The 24,011-nt window shown below is 42.0% G+C and overlaps 1 protein-coding gene across 1 annotated transcript; it reads left to right on the top strand.

Moving 5' to 3' along the window:
• Window positions 1-1,037: 1,037 nt before the first annotated feature.
• On the top strand, window positions 1,038-3,663 carry inab (internexin neuronal intermediate filament protein, alpha b; the record flags this gene model as incomplete). The annotated part of the gene is made up of 3 exons (XM_084045901.1): window positions 1,038-2,123; window positions 2,676-2,800; window positions 3,390-3,663. The coding sequence occupies exons 1-3, from the start codon at window positions 1,068-1,070 to the stop codon at window positions 3,661-3,663; spliced, it is 1,455 nt and encodes a 484-aa protein (XP_083902027.1). The 5' UTR covers window positions 1,038-1,067.
• Between the last annotated feature and the right edge of the window lie 20,348 nt (window positions 3,664-24,011).

Here is a 24,011-nt window from a genome sequence, read left to right as displayed (position 1 = left end):
ATGTTTTAAAGGGATACTGTCTGGAAGGGAACAGTAACAGAAAATGTACCAGAAATATAAACAAACCAGTAAGTTTAGACATTTATCTAAAGTCAATGAGTAAATGTATGTATCTTCTAATGTAGTTTTAAACCTATTAAAATATCAACAAGCTACCAACGTAGAACATAGGCTACTTGCCTACACACGCGCTAAAAAGACAAGTTCTGTCAAAAGACAAATTCTAGAGTTAGGTTATACTAACACCAAGTGGACGCTGACTTAATTGACAGTGTCATGGTGATATGGGATAATGCATACCTGTTATGGCTACAATAATGCAAAACGTGTTTCAATGTTAAAGTTCTGATTCATTGTCAATGACTCCATCAAATCAGTTCAATTCAATGTGTTGTTATAATTTTACCTCGTGATGACATTGCATGCTTCCTGGGATTTCCTAATGTTCATGAATTTTGAATGAACCACCTAAATCAAGATCCACATATGAATACGAATATTGAAAAAATGAAAAAGTACGAAATACTTTTTCATCTTGAGCATTGAGCAATGTCATTTTAGACCACAGTTTGCAAAGATATAGGGCTAAAACGCCTGTGTCTAACCAAAATAGATGTTAAGTTACATACATAGACTACAATACCTGCAACCTGCAGGAAAATGTTTGCCACAGAACCGTATGTATTTTTGCAGTAGCATGCATGTGTGCGTGTTTGAAACAAGCGATAAACTATTCTTGCTGACGCATCAGCACTGCGCCAAAATGGACAGTTCCATTTGCTCCGGTGCACAAAGGGAAACGTATTGAGCTTTATAAAGTGTATAGGCCTACTTTTGGACCCTGTAAAACGTGATGTAAGCTTTGGAAGCACAGTATCAAATCGTGCATGATATAAAATAGGCTCTTGGTGCATTTAGATTGATATGGACTTGCCTATAGGCTACCTGACGCATCTGTTAAGCAGTGCGGACGGACGTTACCAGACTGCATTAATAATGAGTTGGGACGGTCCCCCTATAAAAAGAGGGCGCGCCCACTGCTCTGCTCTCTCACCATTCAAGCCAAGATGAGTTACGGATCTGACCACTATTCCGCCTCCTCCTACAGGAAGATTTTCGGGGATTCTCCCCGTTATTCATCCTCTCCATCTCGGATGATGAGCAATGCTTCCTCCCGCGGTTACCGGTCCCACTCCTTGTCCCGGAGCAACGCTTCATCCCAGGGCTCATATTACAACAAGAGATCCGGGCGTTCTTTCTCGTCCATGCCCATGCCCTTGGAGAACTTCGACGTGACCCAGAGCAACGTTCTCAACAATGAGTTCAAGATCGTCCGCACCAATGAGAAGGAACAGATGCAGGGTCTTAACGACCGCTTTGCGATGTTCATCGACAAGGTGCGCAACCTGGAGCAGCAGAACAAGGTGCTGGAGACGGAGTTGGTTTCTCTGCGCCAGCGGCAGTCTGAGCCCTCCCGTCTGGCCGAGCTCTACCAGCAAGAGATGCGCGAACTCCGCTCCCAGCTCGAAGAAGTCAACGGGGAGAAGTCCCAGCTGATGATCGAGCGCGACAACATCGACGAAGACCTGCAGAAACTCAGGGTTAAATATGAGGAAGAGTTCCGCGCCAGGGAGGAGGCGGAGGCCACCCTCAAGGCGTACAAGAAGGACGTGGACGACGCCACCATGGTACGGCTGGACCTGGAGAAGAAGGTGGAGTCCCTCCTGGATGAAATCAACTTCCTGAGGAAGGTGCACGAGGAAGAGGTGGCCGAGCTGATGGACATGATCCAGGCTGCCCAGGTGTCGGTGGAGGTGGACCAGGTAGCCAAGCCAGATCTGACATCCGCCCTCAAGGAGATCCGCGGCCAGTACGAGTCCATGGCATCCAAGAACATGCAGTCTGCCGAAGAGTGGTACAAGTCCAAGTTCGCGGACCTGAGCGACCAGGCCACCCGTAGCAACGATGCCATGCGCACCAGTAGGGAGGAAATCAACGAGTTCAGGAGGCAGCTTCAGTCCAAGACCATCGAGATCGAGAGTCTGAGGGGAACCAATGAGTCCCTGGAAAGGCAGCTCCAGGAGATGGAGGAGAGGCACAATGCAGAGTGTGGAAACTATCAGGTAACAAACATTTTCTTTCTTTCTTTCTTTCTTTCTTTGCGTCAATTTGATATCAAATGCAAATTTAAGAGGAAAGTAATGAGGAACATTAGCTAGCAGGTTGTTTCCATTCATGAAAGTACATTCAAAATGGGGTAATTAGTGTAATTAGTTTGATATTTTTTAGACAGAGCATGAATGTAGAGAAAGGGTGTTAGTGGCAGTGGGTTATCAGGATCTATCCATGGTGCTGAAAATTATTCCTCTGGGGCAATGCACTCTAGTCTGCCTTTGTCAACGCCCAGTATTTCAATTTTCATAGTCTGAGTGATTTGCAAGTGCAACACATATTCATTTGCATTTGGCACTCCTAATCAATGCTTATTTGGAGAAATTTTGTATTCCACTTCATGTATGTTGACCTCAAACAACATTATGCATGGCCAGTAGAGATTCAGGACCATTCCAGTATGTCAACATTTCTATGGGCTTGTGTTGATTCTCTATGAGCTGAGCGATTTCTGTTATGAGTGCTGTAACTGTAACCATGGCCCACATTGTTGTGTTACTTAGGACAGCATGGCACAGCTGGAGAATGAGCTGAGGACCACGAAGAATGAGATGGCTCGTCACCTGAGGGAGTACCAGGATCTGCTGAACGTTAAAATGGCGCTGGATATTGAAATTGCAGCTTACAGGTAGGTTGTTTTCTCATGACAATTCACACTTTCACACATATTGTGATACATACAATGATGGAAGTTTCATCAGTTTGCTAGTGATTGTGTTCAAAACAATGAAAACATAATTTAAGGGTAGAATTAAAAACCATGATTATACATATTCAGTGATATGTGGCATAGATGTTAGGGAGCAAAGGTTGTCCTTATATTTGAGTCATAAAATCCCATATGATATAACCCATTTTATAACACTACACTACACATTATATACAGTATATAAGTATCACCTTGAGTGCATAGATTCTCAGCATGGACTGCTCCTCTGAGAATCGCATTTACCATGTCAGTGTAAGTACAACGGACAAGGGTGATAGTGCATGCACATCCTCTCGGGCTGGACAAACTGCAGATCAACAATAAAAAAATATGAGGTCTGCACACTGGTTCTCAGTTCCCAGGTGCAGCAGGCTAAATCATTTTTTTGTGTTAGTACAATGCCCTATGAGCAATGCAGGAATACTGTACTTCTGTCATTCCTGTCTTGCTCTCCCCTCCACTCCCTCTTCCACTCTGTTGCTTACTGTACTTCCCATCATCTCTGAAGGAAACTGCTGGAAGGGGAGGAGACCCGCATCAGCACAGGCATCACTTACCCCAACGTTGGTGGAGGGCAGAACTACGGCTACCAGACCCGTGTCTACACCAGCTCTGGCAAGAGCTTTAAGAAGGAAGGCAAGGACGAGGACCAGCAGCAGCAGCAGGGCAAATCTGGAGGCAAGGTCTCCATGCGTGAGGTATATGAGGAGACCATGGTCACCAGCAAGAAGACGGAGAAGCAGCAGGAATCCAGTGATATGCCTACCAACCAGAAAAACTAACAACCTAAGTCCACCGTTAGACCCCTAGAATTAGCCTTCACCTTGCAAACATCTGTCCCTCTTCATCTCAAAGCATCCCAAATCAAACCCTGAGCCTTTACACTTTAAGCACTTGAGTGGATCTGAGATAAGTCATTATAACCACAGCCTAGCCTTCTTGTAAGACAAGTGAAATTGCCCATGTCACACTTGCTTACTTGCTCAAAATCTTTTGAATATCCACAAGTGCATCCATTGTCATTTATCCTTTCCCCTTTTCCCCTTCACAGGGCTGCTGTTAGAATAATGCGTTTGATCTATTATAACCATCACCATGTACAATACCACAGCACTTCTCTATTCTCTTTCTCACAAAATCAGCATAAAGCAATGACAGGCACATTCTTAGTACTCTTATAGAGGTATGGTCCGTACAGGTACAATATTCATAGTTTCTTATTCATCACTTTGGACTTACATTGTTTTAAAGTGTAATTCTGAGACACAGTAGACAACAACTGTATTTATACACAACAACCAACCACAAGCTGTGAGTTATTCTTCACACATTCCAAAAGTAGCATGTGTGTGCTTGACTCGTATGTGCACACTTAAAGGGAAAAACAAAACAAAACAAATAGACATATCAGCTCTCGTAACATTCACTTCACAATATGTATGGAAACACTTACTCTGCCATACAGTTCAACAGAAGTTCACACAGGCTACAGTTAGTAAAAGAAAAGAAAATATTATGATATACAATAATAGCTTAATGAGACATGTTCATGAACCATGATCACACAACTGGTATTGAGGGAGCATCTGAGCAGTATGTCAGAGGTCTTCGCTCAGGCTATTTGTCAAAGTGTGATGCATCTGTTGCTTGACTATTAAAGTCCACTCGGCTCTGCATGATAACAGTACTTCACAGATTAAAAGATCAAATTCAAAATTGCAGTTCCCAATGATGTCCCTCAAAGAAAACAAATTACCTCTCCCAGGTTACTCTTGCTACTACAGTATGTAATGAACTATCACTTGATAAACTTGAAGCAAAACAAAAAAACAAGCTTATTAATCAAGCGTAACTTGCATGATGTACGTATATCTCATGCTTGCATGCTGACTGATCATCCATTGGGCTACTGCTCATTCAACATGATCAGTAGTATGGAATCAATGGGTTAGCCCATCCCCTCGGTCTCCCCATTGATCATGCTTAGCATCACCTTATACAACACTCATTACTGAACCTAAAGTCATATGTGATTAAGCTATTACACTTAGGACCTGACTGCTGTAGATATCGGATGCTGATCGGGTGATAGGAATGATGATGATAATGACAATGAGGATGATGATGGTGATGATGATGATTCTTCTTCAGGGCATATATATGAATCTAGAAACTATTACATTTGGTAGTGACTATCAGTTTGTTCAGGCAATTATTGTCTATAACAAATTTGCAGGGAAAAGATACGGAGTGAGAGTAGAGGAGCAAAGGCAAAGAAATCTAACTGGACGGAGAAAGAGAAGAGGAGAAAACACCATAACCTATCTCTTGACACATTATAATTCATCAACTAGAGACTGAGTAGGACATTTTAGCACAAATGCATGGGCCACTGAATGTAGGTTTTCGTATAGAACATAATTTCTCATGTGCCATTAAAGATGCCTGAAGCACATTTTGAATAACAGATTCCATATCATGTCACCCAAAGCACACTATGCCAACAATAATCAAAATTAACCAAAGTGTCACGCACAACTTGGCAGACCATGGCGTATTTGAGACACCCTGACCTCTCTCTTTGACTGTGGCCATGACTGAATCAAATGTCTGTTGTAGTATGACCTCACCAATAGAATTCCTTCAGGATGTGCGTTTTGTAGCTTTCGTTTTCCCTTCTTGCACACTGCCAGTTTAAATACAAATATCTTTGTCTTGTTCTTATATCTGTCATGGCAAGCAACACTCTAACAAGCTGCACTCGCAATATGAATGGAAAAACTATTGATTGTATGGAAAAATGTTGTTAGTTGAAATTCAGCTGTTTTACTTGGGGCTTGTGGTAACTATCTTAGTACTGTAGTAAGTGTGTTTGTATATATACACAGTGGCTTAACATTACTTTAGGAACTCAAGAGGAAGCTGTTGAGGCTAGTCAGGAGGTATGGCCGATATAAAAGAAACTACTTGGACAAATTGGCAGATGTACAGTATAAGTAGAGGTACAAGTACCTCTACTCTAGTTGAAATAAACAGCATTGTGTGAGGACGCGTACAAGTAATCCAACAGTCACATGTAAAAAAAAAAAGGAAAGAAAAACTCAAGCCATTATGTTTACACTGTCAACCATGAGGGTCATATGTCTATAAACACACCTTACTGTACCACTGCAGCACTGCCAGACCTTACAGTGCCACAAAACTCAAAACCACCACCACCAACAACAACAACAACCAAATCCAAACCATGGTATGAATTAAATGCCTTAAAACACTAGCAGCTTTTTTTTCTGGTCATGTGTGTGACGTGTATGGTTCTGTTAAAATACAGCAAGTGTTTATTCCTCATCATTATCTCTTTATCGTTTATTAGAGCTACCATAAATGAATAAAAAAAGCTTAGTTATTGAATGTAGTTTACATACTATACTGTTTCATCTCTATCTTACTGCTGTATGGCACCATCCTAATAAAGACTTGACCTTATAGAGATCTCACATGTATTTTGTGTTTCTTTTTGTGTGTAAGAATGTTTGGTAGTGGGAGGTAAACTGACAAAGAGACCTTAAGAAATAATCAATAATAACATGAGTTGATCCATCACTTTTTAAAGTTAATGTAGCCATGTCCATGCCAATCAACTGTACCATAACTGCTGAAACTAGTACTTCCTACTAGTAAATAACCTAGGGAAGAACACATTAACCGATTTGATGAATTTAATAAATATTAGCTTCATTATAGTGATTTATTTAGATCTCCATTGCTCTTGTTTCTGTCCACAAAGAACAAATTAATTAATTAATTACATAAGCATTATGTCTGAAAATCCGTGTTAGAAGCAAGAACACATAATTCTAAACATTCACCTTGTACTGAATGAGTCTATAATGATGACCTGCTAATTACTTGTTGTGCAAAATCAATAGAACAACCATTATGTTACTTACTGAGGTAATTATAACAGCTTCACCTCAGTAGATCTCTTAGCAGGACGTTGTTTGAGAACAATCAGATGGACACAAAAATATAACTCGAAAAAAAAGCAAATTGCTTTCTAATGCTGTATGTATGATTAATTATTTTCCTAATTTAGATCAAATTAATATATTTACTTAAGTACTTTTGCCAAGCACAAGTCAATCATTGAATGATTCCTGATATGCTTTATCTGCAGAAACAAAGCTTATGCTCAATAGTACTTTGACATATTGCTTGTATATTTATTTAATTTTTGTTGTGCCACGTGGTAGATGACTCCCATAGAGATATGATTGTCTATATGTTGACCTTTATGCCTCTTTCACACCACGCACGCACGCGCACGCACGCACGCGCGCGCACGCACGCACACACACACACACACACACACACACACACACACACACACACACACACACACACACACACACACACACACACACACACACACACACACACACACACACACACACACACACACACACACACACACACACACACACACACACACACACACACACACACACACACACACACACACACACGCACACACACAAACAACCCTGAGACTTGGCCCATGGTGGTTCCTCTCTGATTGCCAGTCTCTCCATTCCACCCATTGGGTGGAACAGCCTGGGTGCTTTGTGTGTGCGTGTGACGCAGGCTGCAGGTCTTCAAAGATTTATACCCCTGCAGTGCTGCCAAATAGTAGGTGTGGTGAAAGCCTTCCCGTGACATGATGGCAATGAAAAAGAAAAAGAAAAGGCACCCCTACCCCAGCCCCAACTTCTTTTACATCAGATTTCAGTACTTACATTTTCAATGTTCTAACTTTCCAGTCAACCCTGCTTCATAGCCACAGAATGCATAGGAGACAAAGCCAGATGCTTCGAACCCCTAGACTCCACGGTGGTGGGCAGGTACGCCTCCATTGCACATTTCTTGCTCTTAGCACACGCCGGATATAGGTGTGGACCTGCTAATGCACCAGTGATTTTGAAAGGACTTTGTTTATTTACGTCTGTTTTAACACCACCATGGTGGCAGGCTACATTTTGAGACAGGTGAATGCTGTGAGAAATAGAGGTAAGAAGTAAGAACTAAATCATGAGTGCTTAGGTGAGCACCAACAGCTTTGGAATAACCTCTGGGATTTTTTCACTTTCTATCTTATCTTTCCTCCTTTCTTCCCCTTCTATCCATTTATCTTAAGTGACCCATTATCTCTCTCTCTCTCTCTCTCTCTCTCTCTCTCTCTCTCTCTCTCTCTCTCTCTCTCTCTCTCTCTCCACCTCTGCCTCTGTGACCAATGACTATCTCTCCACTTCAGTTCATCCCCTTTGGTATCTTGAGGGATAAATGAGGCCAGGTTGAAGGAGCATGTTTTATGGCCATAGCTTTGCCTGGTAATCTATCTGTGTGGGCCTTGGTGGTGGTGGAGATGAGAAACCGACTCTGGTCTGGAGCAGAGGAAACAGGGCCATAAATGTCATCTGGTTGCCAGCGTACCAAGGTTAATCTCATAGCTCTCTGCTGGACCAAGAAGTGGACACTGGCATGCATCGCACGCACGCACGCACGCACGCACGCACGCACGCACGCACGCACGCACGCACGCACGCACGCAGGCACGCACACACACAAAGTCAAAGCATATACATCAAAGCACCAGAGTACTGAAACTTTAAGCTAATAGTTACACACATTGTTGCACTTCTTCTCCTTGGTGTCATGGTGTGATATCAGTCTATAATGAAAATCAATCTCTGACATGAAACTCAAAAGTCTGATGATTCTCCAATGCAGACAACGTGAACGTACCACCACTCACATACATGTGCATAATGCATATATCCATACTTGTTTTTATTTGTATATATAAAAATATAAAAACAAATATCTGCTTCTCGATTAATCGAGATGAGCAGGATTAAGATTGGTTCTAAATATCGATTTATTTTCGGTTATTCAATTCAATCTTTATTTCAGACCCAAGGGCGAGCCATGTTCAGTTTCGAACATACAGACAAGTGTGCCAATGGTTCCACAGTCTAGAGCAGAACCTGACAGAACTGTCTGGCTTGCACTGGAGCTTCTTGGAGCTGACCTCCCCCATTTCACTCGCATCGTCTGGTGAGCATACCAGAAGACCAGGATTCTGACTAGAAAACTAGGGACCCCTCTTTGCGACAATTTTAAAAATAATGATTAATGCGGTCAAACGCTCGTGACGCATCAATAAAACACATAAACATTGTAGAATTTTGTCTATTATATTTATCTAAAATGTCTTTAAGTGCAAAAATACACATATCAGTGCCGCTTACGTTTGAAGCCAAATTGGTTGTCAATAGACTTGATGTACTTCTAAAGTCTACTCATAATAATTGTCTCCATAATTTTGGACAGCACGCTGGCTAGGGCTATAGGCCTAGAGTTGTCTGAGCTGTTTAGCTTACCCACTTTATCTTTAGTGACCGGCACTAACACAACAGAGAGCATAGAATCAGGTAAAAACCTGTGAACAAAGAAACCTGTAAAACACATCGCAATTACAGGACACAGTTTCTTACTGGCAAATTTGAGATGTTCAGCTGTTATATTGTCCAGGCCACAGGCCTTATTATCACCAAGCTTCAGAATAGCTTCGTGGACCTCACCAGGAGTGACAATCACATCATCATTGAAATCTACCTGATCCACTACAAACAGGTTACTTTTCACACAGTGATTCTGCCATAACTGTGGCAGAATCAGGTTCATTGCCCAGCCCTAGTACATTCTTGCCACACAAAAGCCAAAGTCATGTAGGCTACCACCTCAACTGCCACCTGCAAGACTGAGATAGAGGGCGTGAGGATTGTAGATGCAATGAACTAACTAACCAAAGTGCCGGGGCACATAGCTTTTAGAATGGCTTTTTTTCTAAAATAATACTAAACCATTTAAAATTATTTGTAAAGGCAAAGTTAAGTAAACATAAATAAATATGTGAAAGTAGATAAAATGTATAGCTAGACATGTGTGTATTCTGCAATCAAACATTATACAACATATTGTGCTTTACACTGCAGACATAACCTAATTGTGGAATACTTTCAAACTATTCACTATTTCTCCGGTTTCTGAAACTGAAGAAAAGCTTGATATGCAATTATGCATTGCTCTTATTTTGTACCTGTGAACAAAGTGTTAATTGTTCTGTGAGCTGCTGCAGTTGGTTGCCTTGGATTCTGTTGCTAGCCCCCTGCTGTGCTGCAGCAGCCTCAGGGAATCACCTCTCTCACAGAGATGGATGTTCATGTCAGAAAGGGATGACCAAGATTTGATTCGACAAGTGAAAAAATAGACATGCCTGTGTGTTTTTATGTGTGTTTTTACACGCTGTTCATGAAAAATAAAAGTACTATTGGTGCATGTTTTGTTGCCCTGTCAAATCAAAGATAGCAAATCCTAGTAGCCACAACAAATGCACCATAGACAAATCAGTTACTCTACTGACAAAAAAACTATAAAGCACTGTTTACTGTAGTCTGTAAAGGTGAATCTCTTTCATTGGCTTATTCAACCTCGCATCCCTATTTTGGGCATGTCATCATTATAGGCCAAAATGTTCAAAACTTTAAAGAAATAGCAGATCTATAACCTAGATGTCGCAGTGCATTTCTACAAGCTCACTATCTATTTATTGTGTGTGTATATATATATATATATATATATATATACTAGAGGTTCGGGCTCTTGCCGATGCACGCGTCGAGTTTGAAGCCGTCGTCATATATGCACATGACCATATATGGGCATAGCAGTCGGATCTGTGGCTCTGGACAACCTGATCTCTGTCAGTCCTTGTCCCTTTCATGCCCATATATGGAGATCGCTGATGTCATCATTATATGCCCATATACTGTATGGGCATGCCCCCTTTTGTTCCTATATATGGAGCTGACTGATTTGTTTGCGGCTGATGCCATGATGACATATTGAGGTTAGACAACACACTCCATATTTGGGCGTAGCTGCATTGGGAACTCCTTATATGGTTATGGCTGAGTCAGAGTGACATCAGAGGTCCGCCCGCCAATTAGCCAATCCCATTAGCCAATTTTAGGATACTAGAGGTTCGGGCCGATAAACGGCCCTCACTTCTAGTGGCCTGGCCCGCACATCGGAGACAGAGACAGTAGAGATTAGCTGTTTATAGTTTTTTGAGTTTATTTGGATTAAGAGTATTTGTTTTATTGTTAAAGAGTTAACCAGAAATGGTATTCAGTCTCACTCAGTCTGAGGTCACAACCTAAAAGATTATAAGACATATAAAGGTAGACGCCTCCTCCGGCTCTAAGGCGTCTGTATCTCAGGTGCGCACCAGCTTCCGCCCTCCCTCGGGAAGTTTCCGCATGCGCACAGAAGGGGACGTTCGGTAGGCCAATCAGAGGTAGGTGGGGGCGGGTCTTTTTGTAAGAGGCAGCTAGGCAACTAGTCAGTTAGACGCGCTGTGATTGGCCGGTAGTCAACGCGCTGTGATTGGCCAGTAGTTACTTTGAGTGGCAGCTTGCCCTCTATGGCGGCCGCCAGAGCCTTGTACAGGTCGCTCCAATGAACTGCCGAGGCCAATGAGGTATCTAGGTTTCTATATCTATGATTGGCGGTACATATTGTTTTTGTTTGTGTAACAGTTTTATTGTGAAAGAGATAACCAGAAGTTCAAGTGACAACCTAAAAGTTCACTGTACATGTTCGTGATCAACAGAGGAAAAATATGGGCCAAATAACGAATACAAATGTATACTGAACAATTGAAAGTACACTATCCAAAGGCTCCGGGCATGATAGATTTTTAGGCCAAAATGTGGTGGAAATTGGAGACGTGGTCTGGCAGAACATAGCTAAAACATAACAGAGACAATGCATGCATGCAACACAAAGAATAAGACGGAAACGATAAGACAGAAACGCAACCGATAATACCGCCCGTGGAGGTCGGTCCACTAACATATTTTAAATAGAGATATATACAATCCTTGCTTGGTATAAAGTGTATCAGTGAGTGAGCAATGATCCATATGTGATGTGCAGGTCTAGGTGCTGAGAGAGGCAACCATAGGGTTTTCTGCTGGTGCTAATAATAGAAGTGAAAGGGCGTGAGACAAATGGGGTAAAAGGGAAGATGTAATTCCTGTAACCCCTCTCTATCAATGGAAAGATTGATGTGGAGCTGTAAACACACAATGGCATCTGCAAGAAATACAAATCAAAGAGTTTTGGCTTAACTTTTAAAATGTACTCAATTCATGTGTGAAGCAGGTTACTGCATGTGTACGGTTAGCAATATTTTAACATTTTCTAATACATTACTGTAACATTAAAGCATTTTTGGCTTATTGTGATTATGCACTGGTTTATATAAGTACGTAAATGTTGGCACATATACAGTAAAGTGAGAACATTCAAGTGAGAGTGATTTCAGTCAGGGAGACCCATGTGACACAGAAGTACTGCATGGCAATCCTGCAGAACACATAATAGGCAACCATAAAAGAGCAGAGAGAGAGAGAGAGAGAGAGAGAGAGAGAGAGAGAGAGAGAGAGAGAGAGAGAGAGAGAGAGAGAGAGAGAGAGCGAGCAGATTGAGAGCAGATTGAGCTGCATATATCGTATTCAGGACTTATTCTGAAAATCCCCCCACACACATTTCCCACAGTTGAACCACAGGGAACAGAGAGCTCTCGTACACAAGAAAAGAAAGGCACTAGTATTTTCACTGGCATTACAAAAAGGGAAAGTTCTAAGGATACTTTTTATGTTTCAGGCCTCTGCAGGTATTTATCAAAGGATGTTCTCACAAGGATGAGAACGTGGATGAAATAGAATGAAGAAGCATCCGTTTGCTCTGGGGCAATAGAAGTAGAACATTATTGTGCAATGCTGTAGAGATGCACTAAATGCCCCTGAGAAGAGGAACACAGTTACAGTTCAGATAAATGCCTAATTTATGCTTCGTCGTACGATGGTGCCAGAATTTCTGGACCAGGAAGATGGCATGGCTTTTTTCTGCATGTTTTAATTCTTTTTGATTTATGGTCCCCATTTGGTAGTGTATGTCGCTAATGCCTGACATAGAGCTTCATCTGTGTTCTCAATAGGAAATGTCCACATATGTAGGCCTACAATCAGTTTTGTTTCTGTTGGCCATTTCACGTGTCCCAAATGTTTTTATCAGGATATCACAGGCTATGTTGCAATGGCGTATTCCACCATTAAATTGCATATGATGACTATAAATTTGAGCCAAATAGCCTATTCATAAAATAACACCCTAGTGATGAAGAAAGTGTCTGAATGAACAACAAGTAACAGTACAGCAGTATGAGCTGCTCAGATGGGACTCATTATTTTGGAAGAACAGTAGTGCATGAAAACAAGTTCAGCCTACAGGGATAACAGTACCTGAAAGGTTAACTCTGTGTTACTGACACTAATCGAGCATGAAACGATTTATGTATTTAGGAGAGGGGTTGCCTTATTTGGGATGTTTAGGTTTACAAAACTCTGACAAGGCAACCTCCAAACAAGAGTTTGGCCCAAATTCAAATTCCAGAATTATCCATTAGAGTGAGTGAGTCTTGACAGAGTGAGTTCAAACTTACTTAAAGGTAGGGTAAGTGATATTATATCAGTCACAGTCTCTCCAGCTCTTAAGTAAAGAGAATTAAGTACATTTTCAGGTACAGTAGGTGACAACATTTAAGCACTGGAGAGAGCACTGAAAATGAATTTTCTGTTTAATAAAGAGCTGGAGAAATATGGGAGACTCCTTTTACTGAACAAACACTCTATAGCAATGAGTACTATCAGAATATAGACCCATTTTGAAATTATTTGAATAATTGCAAATCACTTACCGTACCTTTAATCAACATCTATATGCGTGAGATTCTAATGTACATGAACTGTAAATAAATCCACCCAACTCAGGGCACCATTGGAGACCAATATATTCATGTGTTTTTTCAAGTTTTTTTTTTAACAGTTTGGTCCATATCGTCCATTTGTATGCTTCCACCGGCAACAGAGGCATCATGTTATACGTTCATACGTGTGTACGCTACTGCGCGTACGTCCGTGAGTACATCAGTCCATCCGTCTGTCCTTCCCAACCTTGTGAATGTCATATCTCTGGAATTGCATGACATTTCATGACATTCGGCACAAATGATGAACTGATTAGAAGTAGGCGGTCAAAGGTCATAGGTCAAGGTCACTGTGACCACACGACTGTCCCAACCTTGTGAACGTGATATCTCAGGAATGCCTTGAGGGAATTTCACTTTTGGCACAAATGTCCATGTGGACTGAAGGATGGACTGATTAGAAGTAGGTTGTCAAAGGTCAAAGGTAAAGGTCACTGACTTCACAAAACATGTGTGTCTGTGGGACAAGGTCAGAGGAATCCACCAGAGGTAGTTCGTCTAATGTATTCTACTACGCAGCCATTACACAGTGGAATGCTCTGCCAGCAGCCCTGCATAGCTTTTAATTCCCAATTAAAGTTTAAAGCTGATCTAAAATGCATGGCTCCACCTAAATTCTAAATTCTACATTTGTTCCCCGGCTGGCTGACCCCAAGGTTACAAATGGATCAATGCCTCTGTGAGCTTTGTTTGTATCCCTGGTCAACTTACTTTCCTTTTTCTGCTATAATCATGTTGGTGGAGGCATACAACCGCGATACAAAATTGCTAGTTTCAATCAAACCCAGTTCGATTCCTGCATTTTTTTGGATGCGTAAAAAAAAATATTAGTAGTTCAATAATAATTGCATCAGAGTCGGTGTGCAAGGCCTTTTACCCCTAAGAGAGAATAATCTTTTTAAAATCTCCTGGGTGGTTCTAAACCAAAGTGTCAAGCTGTTCTATATACACAGACAGTGCAGTAACGTATGGATATATCCATTTGCTTTTGGAGACGAACAGGAGCCAATCGAGGTTCTACTCATAACAAATGAAAAAGTCTTCAATACATTGTACAAGTGTGACAAGTGTTAATTTAATTCTGAAACCATACAAATGTAGCCCATACCCCTTTGCAGGTCGATGTGGTTACATTTGTACACTCTCAAGAGTTACAAATGGATAAATTAGTGCTGAGGATTTCACTGTGAAGCTGATCAGAGATGTTCCATCCCGAGTGAAGAAACAGAAACACATGCTGGCAGGTTAATATAAACCTGCATAGAAATGATATTATAATTACAACTAACTGGTGCATAGCTTAATACCCTGTGGGCAATCTCTGTGTAACTGTTGACCTTGCATGGCAGTTATTTCCTTTGTGATGTAGTGGTACAGCTGGTGAGCAGGTGGAAGGGAAGAGAGGTGAGAGAGGCAGCCCTGTACCCTCATCCTTCTGGCCTGTCAAGAAATGACAGGGCTGCGCGTGCGTGCGTGCGTGCATGCGTGCGTGCGTGCGTGCGTGCGTGTGCAGTGTGCACGTACGTGCGTTTGTGCATGTATGTGTGGAGGCATAACATGCTGAAGGATACATTAATACCTAGTGGTAATTAATAGCTCAGTTCCATCAGTCTTTTCTTGCAGTAAATATTTCCCCTAAAACAGTGGTTCTCAAACTTTTTAATGTCAAGGACCTTCAAATTGTATTTGACCGTGGACCCCCATTACATCGGAAAATAGAGACCCAAGAGAAGATTTATGTTTAAAATGTTTAACTTATTGTCCGAAAGGCATGGCGAGAGAGTATGTTTTACCCCCTGTCTGTCCGTTCGTCCGTCCGTGTGTCCGTGTGTCCTGTCCTGTCCGTGTGTTACCAGCTAATCTCTGGCACCGTTGGCCCGGTCGCTGCGAAACTGCACACACAACCTCTGCCCCAAATCTTTCACATGGGCCTGTTATAGCGCCACCAGGAGGCCGATTTGTGCAAAACCCATTTACTCCTACAGATTTTATCCAAACATCACGCAAATCGGTACACAGTATCTCTATGGTCATGTAATCAAGACAGATCTGTCCGATATTTCTTATTCCATCCAGATTGGCTAAGGTTGGCTTCCAAAGTTTGCAGTATTGGTCCATTTTGAACAAAATGTCTGAAATCATGAACACAGCGTGCGATTTCCGTGAAAACTTGCACGCACATTCCCACTAGGCCGAGGAAGAAATGCCACCCTTTTCACACTGGCCTGTTATAGCGCCACCAGCAGGTCTAATTTACAGATCTAATTTAACACATTTTAGCAACAAAATGCCTCAAATCATGCATGCACGCACATTCCCACTAGCCCGAGGGAGAAATGGCACCCTTTTCACATTGGCCTATCATAGCGCCACCAGGTGGCCACAATAACCTACCTGACCTGGCGGAGACCTGTGCTCCGAGGAGCACTTTTTCTAGTTTCAAATGTTTCCATTTTTTCCCAACTTTTTCAAAACTTGCAGATCTACAAGCTCACGCCATGCTGCGCTGTGTTGTGAGCTAATTTATAGCACATCTAGCAGTATAAAATAGGGTTAAAGTGGTTAAACTCATTATGATGTTGGAGTGTTCTGTTACTTTTCCAGCTATCTTATTAGCATTCATGGTGCAGCAGCTCATGGAAGACCTATGGGACATAGAGAGACGCTCCTCTCCTCACTCTAAGCCCTGCAGAATCAAGTACTGCAGGAATAATGATTACATGCCAGTTATGACCATGTAAATCTGTTATGCATCAAACTGTCGCAGACAACACCGGCACCTTTGACACCGATGCTTGTCTCCGCCAGGCCGTAAGGCATGACGAGAGAATATGTTTTACCCCCTGTCCGTCCGTCCATCCGTCCGTCCGTGTCCGTCCGTGTGTGTGTGTGTCCTGTCCGTGTGTTACCAGTTAATCTCCGGCACCGTTGGCCCGCTCGCTGCGAAACTGTGCACACACACTCCCTGGATGCCAATTCAGAACCTCTGGCCTAAAATGTTCACATGGGCCAGTTATAGCGCCACCAGGAGGCCGATTTGTGCAAACCTTTTTTTTTTACATTACTCCTACAGATTTTATCCAAACGTCATGCAAATTGGTACACAGTATCTCTATAGTCATGTGATCAACCCGGATCTGTCCGATTTCCCATATTCCATCCTGATTGGCTAAGGTTGGCTTCCAAAGTTTGCAGGATTGGTCCGTTTTGAACAAAATGCCTCAAATCATGAACGCAGCTTGCAATTTCCGTGAAATTTCACACGCACATTCCCACTAGGCCGAGGAAGAAATGCCACCCATTTCACATTGGCCTGTTATAGCGCCACCAACAGGTCTAATTTAGCAAAACACATTTTTGGAACAAAATGCCTCAAATCATGAATGCAGTGTCCGATTGCCATGAAAGGCCTAAGAAGAAATGGCACCCTTTTCACATTGGCCTATTATAGCGCCACCAGGAGGCCACAATAACCTTTTTCTACTTCATTGTGTTTTGCACAGAATTCTTTTTTTCTGGTGAGGTCCATAGCCCCCAGCCTCTTTTAAATTCTCTCACAGACTTGGGCCTCATCTGCATCTGTCAACTATAGATAAGTATACCTGCGTTCTTGTGATCGCTAGAAATAGCATTGCTGCGTGCCCTTAATGGGATATTACCGAGATCCTCAGTCAATATCATATATGGTATTCTCTGCTGAGAATACAGCGTGCACACCTCCACGTGGGCACTCATTTGAATTTAAAATGAGGAGACACGGCAGTGCAGAAGGACGAAGCGGCACACAAGGGAAGATGAAATGCTTTATCAAGCTTTTTGCGTTGCAAAGCTGCAGTCCATGCAGCGATCACATGCAACACCAGTGTGAAGGTTAAATGAAAAGTTCAATAGAAAATAGCAAGCATGTTAAGTGAAGCAGAAACATATATATAGTATTCTTTGCAGTTTTTGGTGGGGCTAATACCATATGCATGGAGGAGGCATGTGTTGGGCAGGGTGGGCTGGGCAGGGTGCGTCAGACAGGGAGGCACGTGGGAATGATTTGTGCTGAGATGCGCTTTGCGCGTACTACTGCTTACATGTTTGCAGGGGACTTGAAGAGAGAGATGGGTTGACAGAGACTCATGGAGGAAGAGGGAGAACATCAAAGAGAAAAAAAGAGGAGGGGAGAGTTGATTTATTTATTAGATCCCCATTAGCTCACTGTACTGTTACAGTACAGCAGCTACAGATGGAAACTGTGTTACAAATAGTGGGACTCATGCTATGTCTTCAGTCTCTATACTGACTACCTTCCTCCCACATCTCCTGTCCTCCTCATTTGTTTTTTATTTCATTCCCCTAATACAGAGCAGTCATAGTCACACATCATTTGGTACAATTACAATAACTGCTGATGGAAAAAGCTTGTACAAGGCCTGAGCCCATTAACAGCCACTTAATATACGACATACATGTCATGCAGCCTACAGTCAATCAAAATGCAAACTGTATTTCATAATATAATGGGGGCTTAAAATAGCAACACATTTGTTCTGTTGCAGTGTGTAGCATTATTGGTTTTACTGACACCTTTATAATGTACACTCTTTGTTTGTGATTCGTCTTGTGAGTTAGTGTGTGAATAGGTGGGTGGTGGTGTCAAAGCACTGCAGTACTTGTGGCCCCTGTGCCACAGAACTTCAACCATGGACCACATGAAATGCTATAAATATCAGGGATTGTCATCAGTTGGGAGCACTCTCTAATAGCCCAGGCGTTTCGGGCCATATTTTGATGGAATCGTGCACTTTACGATAAAAGCATGAAATTTGGCACACAGTTAGAGCATGCCATAAGGAACATTTTTGGCTATAGGGCCATCGCAGATTTTTCCTGTGGTAACCATGGCAGCCATTTTCCAAAATGGCCGCCACCTGCTGTCATTTTACCAATAACTCACGTGCTAGACCACCTAGGATCTTGATTATGGTGACTAATCCTACATTTTCAAGGATGAGGAATACAGCGGTACTATTTACAACATGCTACTACCTAACTACATATATCTGGCATTCAGTTAATTAAATAATAGTAAACCCATCAAAATATGTAATGGTGTAGTACAGTACATGTTTTCAAACTGACACGTGAGAGTCAAGAATGTTTCTTTTATTAGTAGTAGTATTGCATAATTATTTTCAATGGACTATAAGACACAACAAAGGCAGAGTACTCATGAGTCATTGCCTAATGGCATATAGACCAATTATTTGTTTACCAACATTGAGACTGGACGCACAGGTGATTGTTTCACGCTATCAATTCTCAACCTGTTGTTTTGGGGTGCGCTGGTTTCAGCACACCCCAACCCCCTCTTGTGTGTTGGCTAGTGAGGCGCGTCCTAGCGAGACCTGATAGAATGGGTTTCATTGCGCGCATACTGGTTCCGCGCAGACTGGTTCTTATCAGTGTGACGTCGTCTGTTAAGGGGTCTATTCAATAAAGCTAGATAATCTACACAATGTTAGTTGCACAGTCCACCACAGTAGCAAAGGGCAGTGCACTGAAGTGCTGCCTTAACACATCTGCATTGTCCACTGCATCCCTTTTTGCAACCACAGCGGAGGAGTTCTCGACAGGCCAGGCTCGCTTCTGTGTGGTCCAGTGCACTTCCCATCCTCCTGTCAAAATTAGAATCAGCTTTATTGTCAGATCACAGGTTTACAAGTGTAAAGAAGTGGATTAAATGATTTGTATTCACCTGTCGCCTTCCTCTTCCACCCCCATTCACCTGGGGATGGGAGTTCAGGGGCTGCAACCATCACCTGTCCCCAGCAGTGGCCAGCTTGGTAGGCTGCCCTCTTTGTATGTTGAATCAGTGCAGCTCGTGTTGGGGGGAGTCCATCAATTGTTCTACCCTTCTGGGTGAATAGCTGCTTCCGTGCCTGATTCACTGAAGCCTGGCCACTTGTGCGGTCATAGAGCAATACCACAAATCGCTCCAGAGGCTCCATCCAGTCATCTATTTTGTCTGGGGTAGCAGCTAAGGAACTTTTCCCAGTTCCAAAAGCAACCCACAGCTCAGTCAAGTGGAGGTGTTGGGCTGACGTTACTGCCAGGACCAGCACATCCGTGTCTACTGTGCGTATTGTCACCTTGCTATACCCTTCCTTCATAGCATCTTCTAGGTGTAATATGATGCGAGTATCAGCCTCCTCATGTACCGTAGTTAGTTAGGTAGTTACTAGCATGTTGTGAATAGTACCACTGTATTCCTCATCCTTGAAAATGTAGGATTATTCACCAGAATCTAGATCCTAGGTGGTCTAGCACCTGAGTTATTGGTAAAATGACAGAAGGTGGCCGCCATTTTGAAAAATGGATGCCATGGTTACCACAGGACAATTCTAAATAGTACCAGTGTATTCCTCATACTTGAAAATGTAGGATTAGTCACCAGAATCAAGAACCTAGGTGGTCTAGCACCTGAGCTATTGGTAAAATAACAGCAGATGGAGGCCATTTTGGAAAATGGCTGCCATGGTTACCACAGGACAAATCTGCGATGGCCCTATAGCCAAAAATGTTCCTTATGGCATGCCCTAACTGTGTGCCAAATTTCATGCTTTTATCGTAAAGTGCACGATTCCATCAAAATATGGCCCGAAACGCCTGGACTATAAAGAATGACACCAAAAACAGTTTATCAGGAGGTGAGTCATCTTGTTCAGTCTAACCTGCCAGACATGGTTGAGTGCAGGATAGTTATGAGACATAATTCAACACCACAGGAACCCTTTAGTATCATCGTTTCCCAGGATTGTTGTGCCAAGGCACAGTAATGGTGAGTAGAGAGTTAATAGAACAATTATCCACTGATTGAAAGTGGAGGAGTTTTAATGGAAAATGTCACTGCCGAGTTTATGTTCATCGCTCAGATGTCATCAGTAATCAAACTCATTGCCATACCAGGGTTAGTGACACCGTGAAACAGATGTTGTTTTTGCATTTCTGGATCCAGTTTCATTTGGTTAATGACACAGAGATGTGACATTGTAGTTGTGTTCTGCATGGCCAAGGAATGCATGATAAAGCATTACAATAACATAATATGCACATGCTATGCACAGATGCAGTTTCACAGGTTTGATAAACTACTAGAGTACTAGAGTTTTGAGCTTCTGTCATGAATCCTAAATATACTCCATCACATGATGGTGCCACTCGCAGAAAATAACAAGCTAACAATGTGGCTCACTTGAAAATCTATTTTTGGTGAGTGATACCGTCGACAGAGTATAAAAGGCAGAGTCATGAAGAAGAAGAAGCACTCAGGTGGATAAAGTGATGGAGGCAGTGAAATCCTCTCTCTGTCTCACTCTCTCACAATACGCATTCAAACGTTAACCGGAAGAGTGACATAAGTCTGGGCACAATGTTACGTTTTTTCCAAAATGTAAAAGTTGAAGGGTGAATTTAGGTCTGACAATGATGTACCATGCATGTTCCAATCATGTATGCTTTACATTATTTCAGACCATATTCCAAAGCATACTTTAATTCTTTACTTTTTCACATCTCTGTCTCTTACTACACCTGGTTGGTTCTTCTATACACCTTACTCATTTATCCCTATACAACTTGGCGTAGCTTTACGTTTTCTTACATGACATTGCCATCTCAGCTTCTTTTTTTTTTGCCAATGCTTCTCCACGTTCAACCCTCCCCTTTCTGCTGCAGCACACAGACACACCCATTGCAGCACACACCCATTATAGCACATGCAATCCCATGTATGTCTTGTCCCAATGCCTAACCCCCCATGTTTCCCAAAGCGCTGACAGTACAGATTCTGAAGGCACTGGCCGCCTGCCCAGGGGCCTGTTATAAACTCTACACACATAAACAGCTATTGATTGACTTACAACACCCAAGCGTTCTATTATAGGCACTATAGCCATAATTAAATATGACAAATGTTGGCAACGTCTCTAACTGGTAATCTTCTGACATATTAAACACCCATACCGGATATGCTTATTCCTGTGTGTGTGTGTGTGTGTGTGTGTGTGTGTGTGTGTGTGTGTGTGTGTGTGTGTGTGTGTGTGTGTGTGTGTGTGTGTGTGTGTGTGTGTGTGTGTTTTATATAAGTGGTTACTCGACTGTGTATGTATGAGGAAGGCTACTGATCTTAGTAGAGAGCAGATCAATTAAACAGAATCTGTTATTAATTACCGTAAATGGCAATTGGAGGCTTGTTCTGTCAGTTTGTGAGGCAGTTGAAGTGAGGTGATATATTATCTTATCTATTTGTGTCTTTTCATCTAACCATGTCCTTTGCATTCTGTGGCTTGGCCTATCTGTCTTTGTCAGAAGTTCTCTTTTGGGAGGATTAGGGTTTGCAGATGACCATGAAATATTAATTTAAAGGAGTTTGATTTTGTTCAGACGATCCATCTGGTAAATGTGTTAAAGGTTTATTTTGGGCTGAGGAAGAGCTACTTTGGCTTCAAACGTCACCTTCGGTGCGGTGGTAATAAAAATACCTTTGGAGCTGGAGCCAGTGTGCGGACAAAAATTTGTCTTAAAGGTTTATTTTGGTCTTTTAGAAACTTTTGTCATGTGTAAGGGTGATTTCAGGACCTGATAGCTCTATGCACTGATATGCATGGCACAGAGGGACAAGATCAGTGGTGAAAGAACTCAGACTTTGGACTTAAGTAAAAGAGCAATGCCACAGTCTAAAAATACTTTGTAAGTAAAAGTGCATGCATTCAAAACCTTACTCAGTCAAAGTACAACATTAGCATCCAAAATATATCTATTGTAGCAAAAGTAAAAGTAGGCTACTCATTATGCAGAACGGCCAATTTCAGAATCATATATATCAATTTATAGTTATTGATCATTAACCACTTAAGCCCTATTTTGTATTTAGGCTATTATAGAATAAGATTTAAAAAAACAACCCACACACCGTCTACGCCTGCACAATAAGGACAATATATCATTTTCAGGCTTCTTCAGACCGAAATGTTGCCTAAGTAAAGTTGTCCTTATTGTGCAAGTGTAGTGTAGGGTGAGCAGGTTATTTTATTCTATTCTATATCTGATCTATGCACGTCTGATCCCTGTCTACGCACCTGTCTCTGAGCTGATCAGGTGTGTATAAGACCTTGCTTTTTCCCATATTTAGAAAATAGCAGATCTACAAGCTGACAACGCATCGCATCGTGATGTGTTGTGAGCTTATTGATCCGCTATCCCCTTGTTGATCTGCTTTGTATTTATTAATTGTTATTAATCCAAATCTGCATTGTAACTATACTAACTAAAGCTGTTGAACAAATGTGGTGGAGTAAAAAGTACAATATTTGCCTCTGAGATGAGATGTAGTGGAGTAGAAATATCATATCAAGTATCATGAAAATGTAATACTCGAGTAAAGTAAAAGAACCTTGAAATTGTACAGTACTTAAGGAAATGTACTTAGTTACTTGACACCACTGGACGAGATGATCATCTGAAGAGTGTTACTCACTGACAGCCCACTGACAGCTTATCAGTGCAATGGGTGAGAAATGTCTTGCTTTCCCTACCTTCATTAAACAGCACATAGTGGGCTCTCACACAGCACATGTGTCCATCATCGCTCAGAGAGATGCAAATGACATGGTAATTACTCTGACCAAGCATTTTGTCATGATCTCAGCCCAGTGGTGAGTATGCATATATACATGAGCTTAAATCCATTATTAGATTCTGTTGGAGATAGTTAAAATTATTAATGTGGGATGAATTCTGGGCTTCAGCTTTATATATTTGGGGGTGTCATTTCTTAATAAAAATGTTTGACTGTTCCATTAAAATCCTTCAAAGTCGGCCATAACGTCAGAGGGAAAGCTACTACTCACTTGGGGTACAGTGTGCTATGTTTAAATGCTTGAGCAGAGAGAGAGAGAGAGAGAGAGAGAGAGAGAGAGAGAGAGAGAGAGAGAGAGAGAGAGAGAGAGAGAGAGAGAGAGAGAGAGAGTGTGTGTGTGTGTGTGTGTGTGTGTGTGTGTGTGTGTGTGTGTGTGTGTGTGTGTGTGTGTGTGTGTGTGTGTGTGTGTGTGTGTGTGTGTGTGTGTGTGTGTGTGTGTGTGTGTGTGTGTGTGTGTGTGTGTGTGTGTGTGTCAGTTGGTCCCCACTCCC

The sequence above is a fragment of the Gymnoscopelus microlampas genome, assembly GCF_963454915.1.
Source record: "Gymnoscopelus microlampas genome assembly, chromosome: 2".
Taxonomy (NCBI): Eukaryota; Metazoa; Chordata; class Actinopteri; order Myctophiformes; family Myctophidae; genus Gymnoscopelus; species Gymnoscopelus microlampas.
This window is presented reverse-complemented; position numbering and strand designations above follow the sequence as displayed.